The sequence below is a fragment of the Chanodichthys erythropterus genome, chromosome 17 (assembly GCF_024489055.1).
Source record: "Chanodichthys erythropterus isolate Z2021 chromosome 17, ASM2448905v1, whole genome shotgun sequence".
Lineage (NCBI taxonomy): Eukaryota > Metazoa > Chordata > Actinopteri > Cypriniformes > Xenocyprididae > Chanodichthys > Chanodichthys erythropterus.
Window position 1 is genome coordinate 32,633,234 of NC_090237.1, and position 23,935 is coordinate 32,657,168.

The following is a 23,935-nucleotide window of genomic DNA, read 5'->3' on the forward strand; positions in this document are numbered from 1 at the left end:
TAATAAAAAGCAGCAGCCGGCAGTAGTTTTAGTGAGACAATTTCACGCTGAACTCAAAAGTCTGTGGCCAGAGGAAGGCAGCCTTACTACACACGCTCCGCCTATATCGCATATAATGCAAAAACTCTTACTTCCAATTAACACGCCTGATGCTCACATGCACCAATATTCGAACCGTAAGTTAAAATGGCCAAAATACCGATTAGGTCGATAGGCAGCACACTAGGTTTTGTAATTTGTACACAGCCAGGGCGTTTGTCATAGTCGGTCATGTCTCATTACTGTTCGTCTTTCAGTTTTATATAAGGGTGATCGCGATCAGATGCAGATTTGCTGCGCAGTTCATTTGTGCTCTCAACACCACGTACAGTTTCTCTTCCTTTGTCGTTTGCGTTTTGAAGTGTTCGCAGATCTAGGTGTTGCTGACTAAAGAAACAGAAAGTGAAGCTGCTGTCAGACTGGAGAACAGACGCATCTCCACACTCCGCTTGGATACAGAAGATCAACGCGGGTAAACGTGCTTGAGGATGGAGGTATGATTTTGTTTTATGTATCTATTACTTTTTTGCCCCTGGGTCCTGAAAAAGAAATCTTTTCAGATTCGACTGAAAAGTCAAATGAAAAACTGCGCAAGACATATTAATATGAATAGCTACTAATAGCCTATATATTTTTGTATGAATCCAGCTATACTCCGGTTGACTTGATAACAGTGAAAGGATTGTTGCTTAAATTTATAAGACTCATTCTGACGACACCCTCCTGGTATTTAGTATAAGCTTATTAATAAATTAAAGTTTTTTTTTCTTTTTTTTTTTTTAGGAAATTCATGAAATTTTGTGTCTTTAGAATAGCCCTGGTACTATAATCATTTATGATGTCCTTAAAATCAGATGTTGTCCTTAAATCTCAGCTAGTCCACAGTGGCTGAAGTGACCTACCGCAGATACACTAACAGGCACGTGCTGGTAAAATGACTGCTCAGACTGTTTTAACCCCAAATTACCACAAAGTGAGGAAGGAAGGGCCGTCTGCAGAATATCTTCCTCTGTCTGTGAGAAAAGCAAGAGCTTTGATTTTCTTCTTAGCCACAAGCATTAAAGTTCCTCACGTGGCATGTGGCGGTTGGGTTGTTACTTCTGCAAGTGTAATCAAAGAGCATTCAACTCTTCTCTTGGTGTTCAACTTAAGGCTGGTAAAAAGGGATGTGAAACGAGGAGGTTTGCTTTTCCACAGAAAGTACATGTCTGCACTACCAGTCAAAAGTTTTTATACCCATAAATCCTAATGTTTCTCATCATGATAATATAAACCTCTCTAAAGGCTTTTGCTTAAAGGACTGGAATTAGTTTCGGAAACAGATTTGCCTATGTACTGTATGTCCAAAAAAAACAAAAAAAAGAAAAGAAAAGAAAGAGCAGCCAACAAATGTCAAGCAACTTCTTCAATACTGTTTAACCCATATCATGAATATTTAAATGACATAGTTTATTTACAAGGACGTAGATTTGGTTTGAATATTTTTATTTATTTATTTATTTAGTGGTATCTTACTTATAACCCACACATGCAAAGTTGATTGATTAATAATTAACATAATGTATTGTTTTGCATAGCATACACAGGAATTAAGTATTTTATATTATGTAGGCTTCTGGAACCTTTTCAGTTTGACAATTTCTACTTCAAAGCACCATGGAAAGTCTAACTTCACTTAACATTTTCTTAAATCAAAAATGCCTATTTCCTGTTGTTAACAGATAGGCTATTGTTTTATTTCATCATGCTCTTGATGATTTATGTTATCTGTTTGGATATCAGAAAGCCAGGTTTTTTCCTAATATTAGTCATCATTAGAACAGAACACATTTTATTAGAGAAAACTAGCTTGGTCCAAAATTCATGAAGGTCCAGAGTTTAATGCCCTTGATTTTATGTCGATTAGAATTAAATAAAACAAGCTTGACAATAAAACAGTCATTTTCCATTAAACATGGCAAACGCATTGATCGATGTCCAGACATTACTTCAGCAAACGTTTACGACACAATGTGAAATATGCGAGGCTTCAATTAATTGTAGTGTTGCCACCATGTTGTGGAGATATTGTTTGTTTACCACTATGAAATCTTCTGCTCCAGTCATGCATATGAAGTTGGTTCCAAGGGATCGGCTTGAGCATCTGCATTTTCAGAATCTGACTCGAACTGATACAGTAAAACTGATGATATTATCAGGGGGTACTTCTCTGGCAAAATGCTTTGAATAAAACTTGGCTGCTTATACAGTATAAGCAATAAAAAAATTGAAATAATTGCTACCTGACTAAAACTTCAACACCCATAATGCACTGGGCATGTTGCGTCCAAGACCACCTCCCACCATTCTGCTATGGATATGCTTAGCAAAGTCAAATAACTACTTCTTAGCAAACTTTTAATCAAAATGGTGTCGACTTTTTTCGACATATTGCACCTATTGTTCCTTGGTGCAAGAATTCAAAGAGTTACCTTTGGTTTCCAGTGAAGGATCCAGTGCTTTGTATATGGAGAGAATGCCACAACAGAAAATCTAAAAAAAAAAAAAAAAAAAAAAACTCTGTGTTTGTAGTCTACATTTTAAACTGGATGACCACAAACACAGTTCTTTAGGAAAAACTGAAAGAAACTGCCGATTAGTTCCCCCTGAAGCAAAACACCCTCATGTGCAGGTAATAAAGAAGTTGTCATAGTGTTTCACTTTCACCATAATACTGTTTAAAGAGTAGAAAAACTACAGTACAATTTTCAGTGCTAAACCTACCCTTACAATAACCCTTAATAACCCTCTGTGGATCCGACTGTATGTTGGCGGGGTTACAAAAAAGTATAAGTCTGTAGTTTTCGTGAAAACCCTGGAGCTGTTACACTTTAACTGTTTGTGTTTACAACAGCCTTGGAATCTAAAGCTTGCGATAATGATAAGGGGCATTACATTTATGACACGTGTTTGAGATGTTTGGCCAATCACAGCACACTGAGTCAGCTAGCTAATCAGAGCACTCTGGGCTTTTCAGAAGGAGGGGCTTTGTAGAAATCAGTGCCTTTCAGACAAACTGCTAATAGAGGTGCTGCAATAATGTGCAGTATGTGAAAAATAATGTTTTTTGAACAATAAAGCATATTAACCTATTCTAGTACACCCAATAATCAAAATATTTAACTTTTAAAATAGCATCATACTGTTATTACCCATTTAAAATAGTTATTTGCCTATTGTAATTGAAACATTGCCATGTTGAATTTATGTTGTCAAAAATAAAATGACATTAAAATGACAGTCAGTTGAATTATGGGTAAGTGTCAAAGGAAATGGTGGTTTGGATACAAAATGATATCATGATTATGTCCTTGTAGTCATGCATCAGAGGGTTAAAAAGCATCACAGATGCATATTTTGGTTACAGAATTAACATACTTCTTTTTGTGCTTTCATTGTCACTATTATTCTAAAAATCTAGAAATTAGTCATAATGAACAAAAAGGTGTGTCCAAACTTTTGCTTTGTGATACTAGTGTACATTGAAAGCATCAGTGTGTTCATTTTTAATGCCTGGAAAGTTTACAGACTGTAGATGAGTGAGAGGAAGATAGAGAGTGAAGGATGACTAAAAGAGGAAAGACAATGAAAATCATTCTAATGAGGAAAAGCTCTTTATGCGGCACACACTGCAAGCTAGTAGATTAATGTAAAGAGAAAATAAGAGCTTCTCAGAGTCACAGCACAGAAAGTGAGACCATGTGAGAAAGATGAGGAAAATCCCACATGCCATTACACTTAGAGAACGGGGAGTCCCCTCTGCTTGAGTGCAGTTGATTCTTCATGTTGTGGAAGAAGGAAAGAGAACACAGTGTAACTGAAAATGTAATAAAGCTGGGTATGCCAAATATATGGGGCCACATATTATATTAAGTAAATGAGTATATTGGAAGCTGCCGCAGTTACAGAGTTTACACTGCCTCAAATGCAGTTATTATAAGAGCAACTGTTATTTACTTTGAATATAGATGGATAGAAGTTTAAAGAAACAGAAAAAGTAAATTGTGCACTGTAAAAGAAAATCTGACTTATTCTTAGAATATTGTGCCATTAGCTTAGCAACCTGCTAACATCAAACTTAAAAAAATCTGTTGTGAATCGAGTCTCCCTTGTGGAGCGCTATTAGTGTGTCTATAAAAAGACTTCCAGATTGATCACTTTTGAGATTCCATGACAGTTAGGATACTGCCTAAAGGTGCACTAACGCAGAATTTATGATTATGATTTAACACTTATCATTATTCAGCAAAATTTTGTGGGCAATATCTAGTCATTTATATAGGAATCCGCACAATTGGAAGTTTTGATTGAGGGGAAAATAGTTCCAGACACAGATTTAGTTTGTGTTCAAGCTGGTCTCGCAAATTCGCCACATTGACAGAAATCTGCCCTATTTGCCTGCAAAATTTAATGTAAAAAGTCTGAAAAGTTTCAAAGATCAAAGTACTGTACACGATAAACAGAGTTATTGCTAAAAAGAAAGAACCGATTCTGAACTACCAAAAATGAGTCATCAGTAATTCCAGTCTCACTTCCTACTCGAACCTATGTAGATGTGTAACATAAGCATAATATGGTTTTTGACCCTCAAACACTGGAGTTGTAGCTGAGGCCTTAAAGAGTTTGGTTTGTGTTGTCGACATGTCAAGAAGATGCTGTTTTCTATGAAGTTCTATGAAAGCACTTCAAACGGATGAGGACTTGTGCTGGAATTGATACGGTAATACCAACGTCATCATTACTGTTTGTATCACTGTGTGTCAAGCATTGAGGAAGATCTGGAGCTGAAACTGAGATGATAAAGGGCGTTTCATTTCCAAAACATGATTTAAGTGGTCGACCAATAAGAACAGAGTAGACCAATCACAACAAACTGGGCCATCTGACCAATCAGAGCAGACTAGACCAATCACAACAGGGGCACATTCAAGCTCACACTGGCGCACAGCGTTTTGCTACGGTTAGCACAACAATATATAATATCATAACACAACAACAGTGATCAGCAGTAATGATAAGCCTAATACTCACAATAAAAATAATAAGGTTGTATCTCATAACACAGTGTTAGAGAAGTGGATTATCCTTCATCTGAAATGTTTGTCTTTTTTTCATCCTGAAATGCAAGGCAAATGTTGGATCACAATAATTAGGAACCAGTTTCCACAAATCCCTTCACTCGATTGGGATGTTCTCTTTTATTCTGAACGGCAAGTGCAGTGACTGTATCATTGAGTGTATTTTGCAGTATTAAACACGTATTTATACCGATTTCATCAGGCTCTGAAAATTCTTCAAAAAGAACACAAAGAATGGCCTTTTCAGCTGCCATAGTTGCAACTCTTGTGTCATCAGGTGTTCAACGCACCACTATTTCCGTTTAAAAAACGTTTTGTCGTGGCTGAACGCAGCCCAGATTGGGTCATCTGACCAATCAGAGCAGACTAGACCAATCACAAACAGATCTTGGAAAGTAGGGGATTAGGGAGACCGAATCCTTTATCGAGCCGTTTTAGACACTGTAAGAAAAGAGGGGATGCTGCAGCAATGTCTATTAAGAGAAAATTAAAGTGTTTTTTGAGCTTGGAAGCATGTATACATATTGCACGAGACCTCCAAAACAAAATCAGGATCCTTTAAATAGCATAACAGGGGTACTTTAAGTAAACTTCGAATAAAAAAAAAAACTGTTTTAAAGCTGTAGATATGTAATAAATAAAGAATAAACAACATGTCCAGCTTATCTTTACTATTATACAACTTGTCTTAATGCTTTTAGCTTTGCTGTCAAACATTGGTATTGATTCCTGTTGTACACCTTGTCAGTGTTGTAATGTTCCCTCCTGTCAGGCCTCATGATGTGGTAGCTGTTTATCCCATTGCTTTGAGTGATGTAACACACAGAGAGCCTTTGTAAAAATGCAAGCTGTGTGCCTTAAAGGCAGACGAAAGCAGCGGAAAAGTGTGATCCTACGATGATGTAAAATTCAAACACTCATGTTTTCCTGGAATGGCTGAGAGGGAGACTTACATGTCTGTTCTCATATTAACGAGACCATTATTTGAATCTTAGCCCACAAGAGCACTCAACCAGAAAGAATCAGAGCAGATTACTTATAAATTAATTATTTAAACTCCATTCTTTTTTCTGTACCTCATTTGAACACCATTTTTTCCTTTTTTGTGTGTATATGGTCCATATTTTTCCTTTTATCTCATACATGATACATGAGTGTATGTCCTCATGACCCCAATGGGTTTGAACCTTGGCTAAACTCAGATATGTGCATTTAGAAATCATGAATTAAATAAAATGGCATTATGTGCATCATGTGTCTACTAATAGTGTTCACTCTTTGACAAAGAATCTTTTTTAAGAGCGCTCCACTGTCAAAAAAGGTCAGCTGTAAAATTTTCTAGCACATGATTAGGGACCTTACAAAAAGTACTGTGGTGGTACTATGAATAGTCAACCATGGTACTTTTCAAGCATGTCCATAAAACCTGGAGAAAAGTGTCCTTTTTTTATTCACATTCATCACAATGAAAGTTACTCGGTTTTCTAACTGAACCTTGCTAACCAGTTAACCTAGACCTAAACCTAAAATGTTGCCTGGAGTGGTTTATTGCTGTAATAAGTCATGATAATTCACTGTTTGCGGTGTAAATTGTAATGCATTATCTGGGTATTTCACATAACCATATGCAATTTTGGTTTTTCTTTGTTATCCTCTTGCGCTAATTTACCCCCTTCCAAAAGGAAGACGGTGGTGCTTTGGAGCAGTAGATTCAGCTGTCCCTGGAGTGGTTTTGGTGTTGGATCCTTTTTGGCTGTGATTTGGTTGCTTGTTTTGCCAGTCAGAGAAACATATGCTCAAGTAGGGCAGTCCTTTGGGAAACTAAGTGGTTCTCCCTTAAAAATAAAAGATAACCTAAAACTAAAAAAATGTCTTGATACCATAGAAGATCCTTTATTAAACTTTACTGTTTTTTTTTTAGTAAACTGTCAATGTATTGGTGCATTAAAGAATCCATCTATGTGAAAAGTACTTGCAGATAATATATTAATATTAATGAAATAACAGGCCACTTAAGTGTACTTCAATACATTACTATGTTGACAATGACTATGTATGCTGACTGTGTCTCAACACACTTAAGCACTCTTTTAAAAGTTCTCTTTGTTCACTGAGAATTTTTAATTTGAAGGGGCTATATGTAAGAATTTTCTAAAAGGACTTTCAAGCGCCACAGAACTGAATATTACAAATTCGCAGAATTTGGGTGACAGGTAGGTCTAGGGGCGGGGTTAGGTATCATTAGTACGAATTCATACGACAACTCGAAAATTATGACTGATTTAGCAAAAATCTTACAAATTCATATGAGTGAGGTTGTACGAATTCAAACAAATTACCCACCTCGTCAAATACGTACGAACTGCTGTGAGATCGGGTTGGAATTTGCGTAGTTGTAACTCATGGGCAGGGATTATGCAAATTATGAATGAGCGTGCATGCGCGCCCTATTTACAAATGTTTGAAATTGATTAATATACACACGTTTAACTACCGAATCTGTTGTATACAAAACGTTTGTGAATCTGGAGGACAGTTTTCGTAAAGATCCATTTTACGCACAAATTCCTCTGAATTTGCTTGTATATTTACAAGAGTTTCTAAGGATCGGCCCTATAGGTCGAGTTTGCATGAATTAAAATGGAGTTATACTGTGGTTACACAGATTATACTGTGTGCAAGAGGTTTGGAGTGTTTAAAAAGATGAGACAGGCAACATTTGTAAATTGAATAAATTAAATGTATGTCAAATAAACACAAGGAGCTTAAAACAACACAGTAAAACTACACGTTCCCAAGAGCCTCTCTTCCAGACAATGACACATGAAACAAATGCTTATACAATGTTCAGGATTATGCTGAAAGAGCCATTCTGTACTGTAATGTCAATGTGTCATGCAAAGAAAAGGGATTAATTTAAACTACAGTCTCAAATATACTTTATAATCAAATTGCCACGTGGGTGGTTGTATAAACAAATACAAAGACAAAGATTTAGACAATGTTTAATAAATCCACAGGATATTCGAAATGAACAGAGCAGCACACAACATATCCATGAACTGACACCGGACAACTTAACTCAGACAGAACTGAGTATTACATTTAAAGTGAATGTATTGAAACTGTATTAAATTGCAACTTCATTATGTAATTACAAATATATTTAAATACATATACATAGACATTAAATACATAGACATAGCCGTTTCAATTAAAATGACAAAGTATATTTTAGTTTACCATAAATTCTTGTCAGTAAAATAACCCCTGGTTTCATAGTCAAGGCTTAAGTCTAGCCTCAGACTAAAATGCCTGTTTGAGCTGTTTTAACTGAAAGTAACTTGCACTGATATATCTTAAAATATGTCAGTGTCATAGTTTTGTCTCAAGATGCACTTTTTTTTTTTAAGCTACTTAAATGTCCTAATTGAACTGATGCCTAATCCTGGCTTAATATAAACCCTGTCTGTGAAACCAGGCTTTAAATGCGTGCTACTTAAGTCCTACATAAGTAGGTTAAAAAAACACTCAAATTAGTTCAAAAGTTTAAATTAATTATACATTTTACCTGTATTTGTGGTTTAATATATATATTTTCATTTAATTGTAATTAACATGGCTACTTAAGTATCCTAATGTGAAACTGTACTTCTTTTTCATAAGGGCAGATATCAGTTTGCTAATCTAAAGAAGATAACTTTTCTTTTTGTTAAAAAAAAATCACTTTAGTGTCTATATAAGAAAATGAATCTGCAGGCCTAAAAGTGAACGTTTCCATAAGAAGTGATGTATATATGCATGGATTCACAGTGTGTATATAATTGCACAGTTTGTTCCAGTGCTTCTCACTCCACAAACTACACAAGATCTTTCTCAACTGACATGGTTTTGCTCAAAGATCACTGACCCAGACCTTCATGAGCCAGTCTGTGGTTTATTTCTCAGGCCACAGCACCCTGAAATAGAGCTTTTTGTACTCCCACTCCCAGTGTGAGCCCATAATTCCCACCCATCCCACCCATACTTATCCAAACATAGGGATAAAATCATCTCTGATTTACTTGTCAAACATTGTCTTGTTTTGTTCAACACATACTACTGTTTTAATTGGAAGTGAATATTTTAACAAAATCGACTATAATATATTCATGTACAGTCCTTATGCGACACATCACATTTAAGTATTTTTTTTAACAAATACAAATAAATGAGATAATTGTTTTGACTTAGATTAATATGGATGGCATATTCCAGAAATCTCCATTGTGATGTTTTTTTATGGGTTCTTTTTCCAGTTCTTTATGGAAATTATGGATGCTTGTTTCCACCACAGAAACCTTTTTATCTCACAATTGTGACTATAACTTGTTATTGCGAGTTTATATCTCGTGATTCAGACTTTTTTTTCAGAATTGTCAGATATAAACTTGCAATTTTGAGTTATAAAGTTTCAATTGCCAGATATAAACTCGCAATTGCGAGAAAATAAGAATTGCAAGATAAAAATTAGGCTTTAAAAAAAATTACTTACTATTTTATTCTGTGACAAAAATAAGTTTCCATTAAAATCAACATGGGTGGGAAAAAAAAAATCAACAAATTCTTGACCCTATTGTCCTTGTTGTGAAGTTTCCCCGTGGCTTTGTTTTCGAGGGACAGGAAAGAGTTAACAATTATGGGCGCCAAAATAATGAGTCAAGGGGTGGGTGGTCTCAGGGGAATTCTGCTTATCATGGGTGAAGAAAAGGAACTGCAGGAAATGGAGGGAAGTCGATTGGGGGGGAAACACGTCTTCTTTCTGTGCGTGTAAGCACAAATGTTTGCCTAAGTATTCAGAAAGTGTGTGATATTAAGTGAGAGTGTGTGTTTTTGTGGCTGAAGGAAGCAAAGTGAGTGGGGTCACCATGTGCTAGTTAAATAAAGAGTGTTATTAAAATGTGGAAAGTGTGTATATTTGGGAGATTTGGAAAGAATGTTGTGGGAGAGACGCGTTTCTGTTTGCAAAGCCTGGCAAAGGCACATTGAGAGAAAAGGGCAAGTGTGCGACTAGTTCTTGCCAAGAACAAGTGCTTACTCTTGTGTTTGATGCTTTGAAGCATACTCTGCAGCCATGACTAATGCGTTTATAAAAATGTTCTTCACTTTTCAATGAAACACTGATATATTCCTTGTGATGAGAAAGATATAGACTCCCCCAGGCAGTAAGTGTGATGCTGGTCAGCTGTATTTCTGATAAACTCAGAGTAACCCATCTTTGTTCTTTGATGCAAACAACAACTGTGTCCAGAATGTAATACTAAATATAATACTAAAAATTATGTATTATGTATTGATGCCCATTTCCACCATTTCCATTATTTATTTATTAGTTTATTTGACAGGGACAATGCAGTCAGACATAGCTACAAAGCAAAGTTTGCAGCCGATGTGATGCACATAGAGTTTATAGCCAGTGCTAATTTTCAACTCCCAATCCTGGATGGGCCTTTCTACAATAACACATAATAAAACGATATTCAATTCTAAAAAGTACACAGTGCAATTTTACCTATTCAGAACTCACTCATTCACGCTCAGACATTTACAAATGGGTACAGTTTTGGTTTGTTTTCAGCCATGCCTTGAGCCTAGAGGTGAACATTTTAAACTCAGAAATGTGAGTTCCACAGTTTACAAGCCCTGTAAGAAAATGCTGATTGCCCAAAAGATGTTCTGTACTGTGGGATTTTACAGTTTTGGTTTAAGGAGCCTCTTGTCCCACTTATTATCCGACTTATTACACGGCTGCTTACTAAAGTAAATAATTAGACATGAAATATTGATCTTAGTTGAAATATTTGATTAACTCTTAAACGCAAAGCTTCCACGGAGAGAGCAGTTGCTACCGCCGCAAGTTCAAACTAGATGGACATTTAAGAGATACGGTACATTCAGAACGGGGCAAAAGGCGCCTTCGGTATTATTTTTCTCTAAACCACTAGATGGCATAAAAACATGCCGCAGCACTTTCCTAAATATCCGCTTTTTAAGATGCACATGCAAATTTATCTGATCCTTGATGTGGCAGCAATGCAAATTTGTTTCTAAGGTAGTTTGATCTAATATTTTATGTTTTTTAAAAAAGTTGTTTATTTAATTCACAAATGAGAATCTATTAAATTAATGTTTATATTTTCAGACAAAGGTCTTCATGATTTTCAGTTTTGTTCGAGGTAATTCAAGCAACAGTTTTTCAATAACGGAAGAATATGTAAAAGTATGGTATTTGGGGTAAAAAGCGCACCTGGTGGTGGGGCAAAAGGCATCATATTTAACATGATAATACACAGTTTGCTGACTTTTCCATTTGTTGATATGACATGGTTAGATTCAGATGGCAAATATCATATATCAAATTAGGTATCCATCTTAGATACAATATCCATATTTATAATGAAACAATAATATTTAAAAAATATTATATTAATCATATAATAAAATATAATTTATTGTTACTACTATAAATATAATAAATATTATGGGATTTCCTTCAATGCTTTCAGAATCTTTACTTTTTAAATTAATTTTGTTTCTGTATTTTTTAAAATATATTTTTATATTAAAATAGGCCTATTTTAATGACAGTATATTTATTGAACAAAAATGAATTATTTTATTTATTAAAATAAACAGCAAATAGTACAAACTTTGCTTAAGTGATTCTTTTCAACAAGTATTAACATTATTAAAAACATTATTTTAGCTCAAGTATTTGTATCAACACTGTGTGCCTTTTACCTCATGTGTACCCTCATACATTTATAAGATTTTTAAACAAAATTAACCACTTTTATGATTTATTTTCACACAAAATCTGCTGCTCCATCAATGTTCAATACAAACATATATTTTTTTCCTGTAATCATACACTTTGAGAGTAGTCAAAAGCACATTTTTTCTTAAGGTGTGCCTTTAGCCCCGTCGTACCCTATTACATGGCATTTTGCCACATAGATAATTATGGGAATAAGAAATATTGATCTGAGATGAAATTGATTTAAAATTGTACCTGTGTGTTATCTTATAATCCATTGCAGTGAACAAAACAATAGTCGCAAAATGGCAGCAGATGCGTTTGTATGAAATGAGAGAGCGAGTTTAAATAACTGTACACAAAATATTGATTTGACCGTGTTTTAATATTTTATTCAATGCATTTTGCACACACTTTATGTGCTCACCACATGTAAAACTTCCACGTGGAAAAAATCTTCCTAGCAAGCATAGCGCTGCAGACTTCAATTACCAAGATGAGCCTGTGTTATCTGTTTTTAGAATAACATACGCTGGATGGTGCGATTGACCAATCAGAATAAATTATTCAACAGAGCCGTGTATTAAACATATTATAGCAGCTCCTCAACAACCGTCCATACCAGCGTGATGAATACGATCCTCAAATGGTGGAACTGAAATATATCTATAAATATATACTGAATCATAACAAAGCACTGTTCGCCAGAGGAGAACTGGCCCCCCGACTAAGCCTGGTTTCTCCCAAGGTTTTTTTCTCCATTTTAACACCTATTTGCCACTTGTTTGCAACCTGATGTCACCTGTTGGAGTTTGGGTTCCTTGCCGCTGTCGCCTTTGGCTTGCTTAGTTGGGGACACTTGACATTTGACTTGACATTTGATATTAAACAGTGCTTTGATCTGTCTGCATTGACACTATTCTTTAAGAGCTGCTGTGCAGCCAAAATAATGTACCAGTTATCAATGTAAAGCTGCTTTGACACAATCTACATTGTAAAAAGCGCTATATAAATAAAGGTGACTTGACTATATCGCATTTTCTGACATTTATATCTCACAATTGCAACTTTTTTCTCATAATTGTGACTTTATACCTCTCAATTAAGAATTTATCTCTCTTTCACAGTTGCAACTTTTTTTGTAATACTTGCGACTTTATATCTCCTAATTATGACTTTATATGTCACGATCTATCTATCTTTCATAGACCTTCAAAACATTCAAACTTTAAACTACTTTAAACTTCAAGCAAACTGAAAACCTTCAAACTTCAAGCTTTTAAAACTCTTTCTCAAGCCAACTTCAAAGTTTGTCTTGACAATTTTTTTTATTTTTTATATCATTCATGGAAAAGGTATTTTATATTATACCTTTTCCATGAATCTCCTGTGTATTTGCGTTCTCTGCAACCACATGTGGCAATTTCTCACAATTGTGACTTTATATCTCACAATAGCAACTTTCCTCATAATTGTGTCTACTGTATGTCTTACAATTACAACTTTATATCTCAATTGATACTTTATTTCTCATCATTTCCACTTTACTTCTCACATTTGGATTCGTATAACTCTGATTAAATAATGAGTCTGATTATATATTGAGAATAATCTAGTTAAATAATAGAAATCACAGCTAATTGTACTTTCAGAAACTACACACGGAAACTACACATGGAATGCAAACCACAGAAACTGAGCAGTAATGTGTTTTCTGCCAAACATTGCCAGCCTCTCCACCACCTAGTTTTGAAAGGCCTTTCATTTTCCACTTGCTTTTAAGTAAGAAAACATGTCTAGTAAAAACAAGCACATGCTGAATTTGGAGCCCATTATTGCATCATGCTTGTCTTATGTAATGGAGCTGAAAAAGATGGCCATGTGAAAAATGAGCAGTAGGGTGTGTGCTTCCCCCGTAAGCTTCCTCGCTCGTGTTTGGTGGTCTGAGCTTCACTACAGGGATCCTGTGTCAATAAAGTGAGACTATACTGTACATCAGAAAAGAACATCCAACAGCAACACCTTTAAATAAAACAAATGGTCTGAGGCTCTGCTTCTCTGTTTGCAGGAGGAAGCTCCAGTCAAGCCGTCAGTGGCTCAGCTGGCTGGAAGACTCAAAGGCCATGCACTGCCAATGCCAGGAAACATGGAGGTAGTGGAACATCTGACGTCTTTCTGTTTGTCTCTTATTGGTTGTTCCTAATCAAAATTATATTTGTTTTTATTCATATGTTGAATACAAATATTAAGGTTTGGCAAAAGGTTCAGAAACAACAATGTTTGCCAATGAAATTTCATAATTGAGACGGCATGTATTATAGCTTATGTTACTGAATTGCAGGTGAAATCTATGAGAAGACCTCCATGTTCTCTGGTGATAAACAACCAAAAAGATGAACATGAACAAGAACAGGTGCGCATGTAACTTTACTGACAAATTGACACTTCTGTTTTTTGTATATATGTTACTGTATTTTACAGGGGTGAAATTTAGAATTTTCTTCATGCCAGACTGTCAAGTACAGTAATATAACAATAGGAATTAAAGATAAATATAGTAGATTTTTATCAGGACAAATTTTAATTATTAATACAGAACAGAACTTTCTTTTTTGTTTTAAGGGGCCGTTACATGACATTGTTTTCAACTAACAATGGAAAACTTTTATGCATTTTGGCCGTTCATTTACACGACAGTGGCGTTTTGGGAGCCTGAAAATGCACATTTTTGAAAACTCTTTTCAAAGTACCATTATTGCCTCTGTGTTAAACTACAAAAACGCCATGCCGTCACGTATTACGTATTACGTGTTCAGTCTACTGGTGCATATTATTTCTTTACAAATTGACATCGCCAACTACTGGCCTGGCATTAATAATACAGCGTTTTTAGTCATTTAGCTGATCCATGTGAACACGGTTCGTTTTGACAGTATTGTCATTTGTACGCAAAACCTTTCAAAAATGCAAAGTAAAAGCTTTTCAGTTTTTAGTCGTGTACAATGGGGCTAAAGGCGCACCAGGGTAAAAGCCGCATTTGACTTTATTCCCTTTTAAACCACTAGATGGCACAAAAATTCAGCTGAACACTTTTCATAACAACCGCTTTTGATGATGCATGTGGAAATTTGGCTGATTCTTGACATGATCGTCAAGTTTATTCTGTGCTAATTTAATGTAATATTTAATGTTTTTTAAAATGTTGTAGATTTATAGGAAATGAGAATTGATAAAATTATTGTCTATATTTTGAGGTTTTTCTTAAGGTTTTTCAGTTTTGTTCAAGTTAATTAAAGCAACAGTTTTTCAATAAGTTGTGTGTCCACCTTAGAGATAATCATAATGAAACTATCATATTTTAAAATGTGATATTATTAATCATATCATATAATAAAGCATTTATTTGTTTCTACTGTGAAGTTATATTAAATTATGGGATCTCATTAAATGCTTTCAGAATCTTTACTTTTTAAAATAATATTATTTTTGTATTTTTTTAAAATTAACATATTTTAATGACAGTATTTATTGAACAAAAAAATTATTATTTTATTTATCAAAATAAACTGAAAATAGTACAAACTTTGTTAAAGTGATTGTTTTGAACATGTATTACCTTAGACATTATTAAAAACATATTACTTTAGCTAAAGTATTTGTATCAATACTTTGTGCCTTTCCCCCCATGTTTATGAGCATTTTACCTTGTGTGTGGGGTAACAGGCCCACCTTGCCACAATGCCACCTCATATATTTATAAGATTTTTAAACAAACAAAACACTTTTATGATTTATTTTCAAACAAAATCTGTTGCTCCATTGTTCAATAAAAACATAGAATAAAAAGCAATCATACACTATTGGAGTAGTGAAAAACAAGTTTTTCCAAAATGCATAAAAAGTTTTATGTTTTTAGTTGGTGTCGTGTAAATGCCTTCTTAGTTATTGATTAATGTTAATATACCTTGTTATACCTGTATGCCAGATTTATAGTAGTGAATGTAAAATGGTCTCATCCAATGATTTTTAAATAACTGAATTTTCTGGTTCAGAAGTCGTCCAACTGTCCTCATCCTCCTAAGATCAAGATAAAGAGTTCAGCCTTCATAGAAAAACTTCAGGTGAGACCTGTCTGCTTGATTATCCATTTCATACAAGGTCTTAGTTTCAGCCAGCTGTTTGCACAAGTTTATGATTAGCATTTGAAAATGCCATCCTAGCAGCATTGTAAGGTTGCTTATCAATTTCACGTATCATTTCCGAAGTCGGTTTTCATATAGGAAATCTGTGCCATCAAAAAGCTATTTGCTGAAATATATAGTTTCTTGCACACATTTACTCAAAACTACTAGGTGGTATACAGTGTATACCGTGCAGTTTGCAGTAAACGATATTCCATTGCAAACAAAGCCAAGGTTTTTATGCAACTCTTCTGCCTCCTAGAGTTTAAAATGTACTACTGCAAGGCCAATACATGTAACTAAACCCCACACAGCATCTCTCTTGAGAGGTATCCAATTAGTTTGACCTGTCATTGGTCGTGGAATACATCTGCTCATGAAAGGGACGGGTCCACACGGTCTCCTCCTATTGGCTCAGACAAGGAATCTAATGAGATAATGGCTTAGCCACTGCAGCTGAGTGCTGAGCTGTACTAGACTGCACTTGCAGCCATCAGGCAGTCATGGGACAAAAAGGTTGCCGTTTCTCTCTCTTCCTGTTCTCTCCTGTACAGGTAGGAGATATTAATTTTGGATGGGGCTTTTTTATTTTACAATGCAAGAGGAACTTGAGCCTTTATTTTTTTTATTTTTTTTGTGGTGTTTTAAGTTGCTGTTTATTGAGGTGTATATATATCCATTTCACTTCAGTCATATGGATAATAACCTGATAAATCACCGGATCATTAAGATTTTGATCATTTGTTTGTTAGTTTGTTGAGATTATGCTGATTTATTTTAGGGAGCACCAGTGGAATATAAACTAGTCCTAATCTGTATCCGATAGCCTAAGAGGTCAAACATGGGTAAGACACAGTATCTGTCTAGTCAAGATGAAGATGACTGAAGGAACTTAAAGGAAGGAAGATACCACTATTATATATATATTGTTTTTTTTTAACATGTCTATATAGTTTTTTTTATTATTATTAATTTGTATTTATCAGTTTAGTTTATTTAGTTTTAGTTATTTTAGTACTTCAGGTTAAACTGAACAAAAAAAGAGAATTGTTGCCTTACTACCTGAAATAAATTTTTTTTTTTTTTTTTTTTTTTACATCAGTTACTTGTACAGTATGTCTTTAACAAAACACTGCCAAACATAATTAATAAGCAAGGGAATTGTTCATATAATTCCCACAATTTTATGTACGTTTCATCAAGTTGCATTATGTTTAGATCTGCATTATATCATCCTCTTCTCTCTAGATATTAACCTTTAAAAACCCATATCAGTTGACCACTAGTTTTGTCTATATTAAAGAATATTTTGCAGGATCTTTAAAACATTCTTTTCTTCTCTCTTGCAGGCCAATCTTGCTCTCTCTCCAACTGTCCTGCTCTCCCCACCCAAAAGTCCAGAGTCTAAACAGCCACCGACTACCTCCTGTCCCATCAGTCCCTGCAGCTCCGTGAGCTCCACCCTGCAGCCCACTCAGCTGTCCTGTGAAGATGAGGCACCGGTTAGCTTCGAGCAGCCGGTCGAGGGCACGCCACTGCCCAACATCAACAAGGTCAACTAGCTTAATGTTAGCGTATCTCTCTTTCAAGTGCAACAAAATACACTTTAAATGGTTTTCTTCACTCTTGTTTGGGAACTTATGTGACACAAACCTGTCCTTCAGAATGAAAATCTGGTTCAGATACATTCAGTACAAAATATTTACACTAAGTAAACCATGGCTGACAAAAATTCCTTACTTCAGAACAGTAGAAAAAGTATGGTGCCCCTAAAGGAACGCAGTGAAGAGTTGTGTGAGGAAAAAGCACATTTTCTCAAGGGAACGCAATACTTTTGCGAGAGAACGCAAAGTGGCATGGGGAAACAATAGTTTTGTGAGAAAACACAAAGTTTCATGGGGAACACAATCATTTTGCAAGAGAACGCAAAAAATATGCGAGAAAAAACATTTTCTCAAGGGAACGCAATACTTTTGCGAGAGAATGCAAAGTTGCATGGGAACACATTACTTTTGCAAGAGAACTCAAATGTTTTGCGAGAAAATGCACATTTTCTCAAGGGAACGTAATACTTTTGCAAGAAAACGCAAAGTTGCATGGGGTAATACAATTATTTTGCAAGAGAACGCAAATGTTGCGCGAGAAAAAGCACATTTTCTCAAGGGAACACAATACTTTTGCGAAGAAACGCTAAGCTTCATGGGGAACGTAATACTTTTGTGAGAGAACACAAAGTGTTATGGGAGATGCTATACTTTTGTGAAAGAATACAAATGTTGTATGAGAAAATGCACATTTTCTCAAGGAATGCAATATTTTTGCGAGAAAACTCAAAAGTTTCATGTTAAAAGCAATGCTTTTGTGAGAGGATGCAAATGTTGTGCGAGCAAACGCACATTTTCTCTAGGGGAACACAATAATTTGGCGAGAAAACGCACGCAAAGTTTTCCTCCAGTCTCATTTTTTCCATCACTATTTGAATTAGAAGTATATGAATTACAATCATACTGTGAACGCAAAGTTTCATGGGGGAACGTAGTACTTTTGTGGGAAAACACAAAGCGCCATGGGGATGCAATACTTTTGCAAGAGAGCGGAACATTAAAATTTTTCCTCCCATCTCAATTTTTGTTTTCCATCACTATTTAAATGATAAGTATATGAATTTAAATCATACTGTGACAGGATTAGGATTGCATCAGTAAATAATTACTGGTACTTTTCAAGGCTGTAATCACATATACGGTATACGACTGTGGGTGATAAATTAAGTTTAACTGGTCATTGAAATTTTGTTGCGGACTAATGTGAATGGCAAAACCTGATCTCTTAAAAGTTCGGCAGTAACCTTTTACAGGCTTGCTGTTTCTCAGAGAATCTCTGATGTGTGCAGAACGAGATGTGATGAGATCAGCATGAAGGTGCACGTCCCTTTGCGTGCAGCCAGTATTGTGGGCTTAAGCTCTGAGTAAGCCTATAGAGACTGCACTGCCTAAGGACATAACAACAAACTGTAATCCAATCAGGCCACTTCTGCATCTCTCCCTCTGTATCTCTCCTGGGTGCATTCACAAAACGTTATCAAAATTATTCCAGTTTGCATAGATCCGCGGACACAACAAATTTTTCTGTATTATGCAGACAAGTAATTTAATTGCACACATACACACTCAAACACGCAAACCTATAGACTAAACACGTAAATGAACTGGAAGAATGCATTAAAGGGATTCGGTTTTTAGTAGGAAAGGTGTCATTTAAGCGGCCCCTAAAGTAATAATTAACAATTTTTACAACGGAAGTTATTCAATCAGAAACCAACCTTAGCTCGATAAGAATTTTCCTATTGTCACTGTAAAGCTGCTTTGAAAAAATACTGTATGTATTGTGAAAGCGCTATATATAAGTGCATGTGACACTGAAGCCTGGAGTAATGATGCTGAAAATTTAGCTGTGATCACAGGAATAAATTACATTTTGAAATATACAACAGAATCCAGTTACTTTAAATTGCAATAATATTTCACAGTATTACTTTTTTTTTTTTTTACTTTTTTTTTAATCTAATAAATACAGCTTTGGTGAGATCTTCAAAGAGACTACTTTCAATTTTGCAGATAATGTAGAATTACCAAACTCTGCGTACTTGGTATTGAGAAATGACCCACTCACTCACAAATTATTTTAAATGCATGTTTCGGGGCTTCTTTCGGGAAACTAGCATAAATTGACCCATAGCAAAGCACCATCTGCTGTTTTGGAAGAGGAAGTTGCACAACTGCATTTGTGAGAAAATCTGCTTGCACATATTTGTGAGAAAATCAAGCCAAGAGATCTCATAAAAAGGCAAGTGTCTTACAATCATAACAAACAGGTGTGTGTTTGTATGCATTTGGTTTGTTATTTGTTCAAAGATTACATGCCATTGGTTTGTATTTATTTGTGAAATATGATGTAGGCTCATTTATTTATATTTGTAAAACACAACACATATTATCTGTTACTCCTCTGCGTTTTCGCTCAAACTGACCTTTGTATTTGCAAAGCAGATCGTGTTTTTTTGCAAAATGCTGGATTTGTTTGTTTAATTATGGCACAATATGAACTCCATACTTTTGTACTCTGTTAAAGGAGTATTTAGCTGCTGAACTTTGCCACCTCTCAGCACTAAATTGAGTTCTTTTTCACTGCTTATTGCACTTAAACAGTGAAATACACACAAAATAATGTCAAAATGCTGGTCTTGTCGAGTGTTCACGTAAACACAGTCAGTTATGTTTGAATGAATGTAAATAGTTGAGAAAGAAAACTCACATGTAACAGTTTAAATGGATTCGTGTATCAGGTCTTTAAGTGACAGCAGTCTATACTAGCTGCCAAATTATGAGATAATATTAAAATAGCTATATGGCAATTTTCCCAATGGTATCCATGTCAAAACTGTAGCCAGTGAAAATTCTGAGTTGCTAGTAACCATTAGCCACTGTGGCTGGTGTGCAAAAAAGTTCATGTCAAGCCCTGGGGATAGGGATAGGGTTACGGCTACATTTTTGGACAGAAATGTTGTTCCAGGATCAACAAAAATGTTGATCCAGGAACATGTCTTACTTGGCAAAAGACCCTGTGAAACACCGCTGTGCCCCAGTAAAATATTACAGATAAATACTTACCTGACAATGGAGGTTATCCTGTATATTATATCCTTATAATATTTCACCATCATGTTGTGTTTGTTTTCTATCAGAATCAGAACTAATGATGCCAGATTTAAAATCTCTCTTTTGATCTCATCTGACGAACAGGTTTGCAAAAAGTTCTGAATTTGTTTGTGATTTAGTATGATTCATTTCTGGCAGTTCACTCACACACCGAAGAGTTTTCGGCGATTTCTCACATCATAGTAATAGGATATTTTATAAGACAGAAAACAAGCTGATATTTACCTACAATCCACTGTAGGAAGAACCTACTGTAGGAAATTTATATAAATAATCCATAACAGCGTACAAAAAAAACAATATCAAAATATTCTGACACTTTTTTGATGGGGGCTTATGGTTAGAAGCCCCTGATGTACTGCTGTATCCGGTACGCTAGGATTACATTCTATACAAAGGTTTAATGTAAAACTACTAAATCCTATTTTTGTTGTATATCCTCAAAAACTTGTATAATCCAATAATGGACTGCTGTCAGTCAAGAGCAACACAACAGTTCTGTCTGCAAAACGTAATCTGTCCACCTTGACAGCATTTTATGGCATCATCATGCACTCCAAACACACAGGCTATACCAAAAGCTAGGCCGCAACATTATAATGCCTTCTAAATTTGTCACAGAAATCGATCCTCGTATGCACTGTAGCTGGCACAACCAGGATAGCTGACTAGTCGTGAAGAATGATATCATTCAATGATACATTTAGTCCTGGTAAATAATAAATATTTGGTTACAGCCTACATTTTACCCAATTATTGTGTATTTTTATGCTTTCAGAATATTGTGTTGTTAGCTTAGCAAAATGCTAATGCCAAACTGCTGGAATGAATTAACTGCTGGCTCTGAAGTTGCAGCTGATGTAGAGTGATTTATTTATAAGGTTCTGTTCTATGGCAGCTAACTAAATATGTCAGGTGCAGTATGTAGTTTATTAAACTTGTGTATGGAATCAACTAGTCTGATTTTGTGTATTCACTCCACAGAGTCGAGCTAGGCTGTCTTTCAAGCGACGGCTGCCCACACGGCTACACAGGAAGTCAGCAAGTGACGAGACAAAAATGAATGAAGGGTGTGACTGTCCGTTTCAACCAGATACTCAACAGCAGAATGGGGATGAAGGGGAATTGATTGGTGGGCCTTTGCAGGTGGACACAGAAGATAAAACAGACTCTGCTCAACCCACCAATGACCCAAAGCAGACAAACGACAAACGAGGTGTACCCCAAGAAAATGAGAGGACTGAAGTAACCCATACAGAAAAAGTGGAAGAAGTAACTAGGGGAGGATTTGAACCTTCTGATTGTAAACAGGCCCAAGAAGAAGAGAAGGAAGAGGACAGGGCAGAAGTGAAAGACGACAAGGAAGTGCTGGATGCAGAAAACAACTCAGAATAGACGTGATAGGCTAAAGCTCATCAAAATGGACTGATGCAAGATAAGCATTGCTTTAGCAAACTAGAATTGTGAGAAAGTTATTCCAGGCAACAGCCGAATTAATGGAGTTTCTAAGAAACAGACTCCAGGATGGATGAAGACGAACAGTGTCTGAATGCCAGACTGAATTGTTCTCTTTTAGGATTGTGGATTTGGGGACTTAATATTGCTATAGCAAATATCACACAAAGTTTTAGATGTTTCAACGCAATTTACGTTTTGGCGAGTTGGTGGTGAATTTATATGAATTTGTACAAACTCATTTGTACGTTTTCGTATGACCTGCTTACGCCTCACTGTAGGTTATGTTTAGTGATGGACCTTCATGCTTACTTTTTTTCTAAAACTTGTTTTCGTACAAATCACATTGTATTATTCATACAAATTTGCCACCAATTCTGCCAAAATGTAAAATAGTTATGTTTTCTCAAGTGGTCGGATTAGATTTGAGTTTTTTAGGGTTATTCATATGCCTCGATTTTCAAGCTTTCTTATTCTTTCAAGTAAACTTATGTTGCATTCTTATTTGCTGTTCATAAAATGAGAACACTTTCAGCTTTGGAGAGCATTCTCCATTTTGAAAGCACTTTTTGAGCCTTTTCCCTATATGGATATTCATGTTATTCAGTTTATGACTTGTAACAAGACAAATATCACCGAAATAAGTGTTTAAATATTATAATGTTTAAATATCGCACATGCCTCTGTGGCAAAAAAAAAAAAAAAAAAAAAAAAAAACAGGGCTAGCCTGCACTTTTTTGGACAAACTAGTTAATCAGAAACAATCTGTAGGCTACAGTACCTGTCAGTCATTTTGAGTGTTTGGGTTTACTGACATTGGTTTGGCTGGAGGGTGTGAAGTTGAAGTTGCAAAATCAGAAGTCACTAACTGCACTTTTACTTTCTGATGTTTTCTTTTTGTTAAATCTTGCAAACATGGTAAACAAGCAAAATACAAACAAAATATACCAGCAGTCTCTGTTGCTATGCAAAGATACTTTATCATTAAATGAAAAAGCCTGGGATGTATCACTGTGACTGCAAAGCTACTGTATTGCAATGACCTTTTATTATCCGTATAAGATTGAATAAAGAGCTTTATTTACGCTTACCAGATGCTTTCCTTTATTACATACAGCTGTAATTTAGGGTTAAGTGTTTGTAATGGTTAATATTTTAAACAATTATATTTTCTTATAGTTCTCTCTGATCAGTATAAAAAGTTCACCATAGTTCACCATAAATAAAAAATTGTCATTATTCACTCACCCAATTGACAACTTCCAAACAAACCAAAAAAATCCCAAACAAAATATTGCATATAAAACTGTCAGTTGGGATTTGTCACATGATACATGTATGTGAAAACATACTTTTTTATAACGCAAAGGTTGTGTAAACATTTGGAGCTCGACATTCAGCCACAGTCTCCATTCTCTGTAATGCAGTGTTAACACACTTTAAAACCTCAAAACCAATTATTTTGTGTTCTACAATGAAATGCGGTTCCTGAAATACACGGGGGTGAGAAAGTGACTGAATTTCCATTGCTGTTTGAATTCTAGCCACAAGGGGCGATGGATTGACACCTGTTTACATAAAAAAAAATTGAATGCCATTAATACTAACACATTTGGTGTCATTGGTGAA

At 35.3% G+C, this 23,935-nt stretch overlaps 1 protein-coding gene across 2 annotated transcripts; it reads left to right on the forward strand.

Annotated features, from left to right (window-relative positions):
• The first annotated feature begins 46 nt into the window (after positions 1-46).
• On the forward strand, positions 47-23,699 carry zgc:153184 (uncharacterized protein LOC751652 homolog). 2 transcript variants are annotated; one of them, XM_067365413.1, is made up of 7 exons: positions 47-176; positions 402-533; positions 14,021-14,104; positions 14,294-14,365; positions 16,005-16,073; positions 17,483-17,686; positions 21,836-23,698. In XM_067365413.1, exons 2-7 carry the CDS (start codon positions 528-530, stop codon positions 22,244-22,246), a joined length of 846 nt encoding a protein of 281 aa, XP_067221514.1. In that variant the 5' UTR covers positions 47-176; positions 402-527; the 3' UTR covers positions 22,247-23,698. The 2 variants fall into 2 exon arrangements, with proteins under 2 accessions (XP_067221514.1, XP_067221515.1); XM_067365414.1 differs by having other exon boundaries at positions 77-533; positions 16,008-16,073; positions 21,836-23,699.
• Positions 23,700-23,935: the final 236 nt, after the last annotated feature.

Bases quoted from the DNA above. Each gene is read 5' to 3' on its own strand.
- zgc:153184 (XM_067365413.1), top strand. The intron at 14,105-14,293 runs GTAGTGGAACAT...ACTGAATTGCAG, and splicing joins CAATGCCAGGAAACATGGAG to GTGAAATCTATGAGAAGACC. The intron at 17,687-21,835 runs GTCAACTAGCTT...TTCACTCCACAG, and splicing joins CACTGCCCAACATCAACAAG to AGTCGAGCTAGGCTGTCTTT.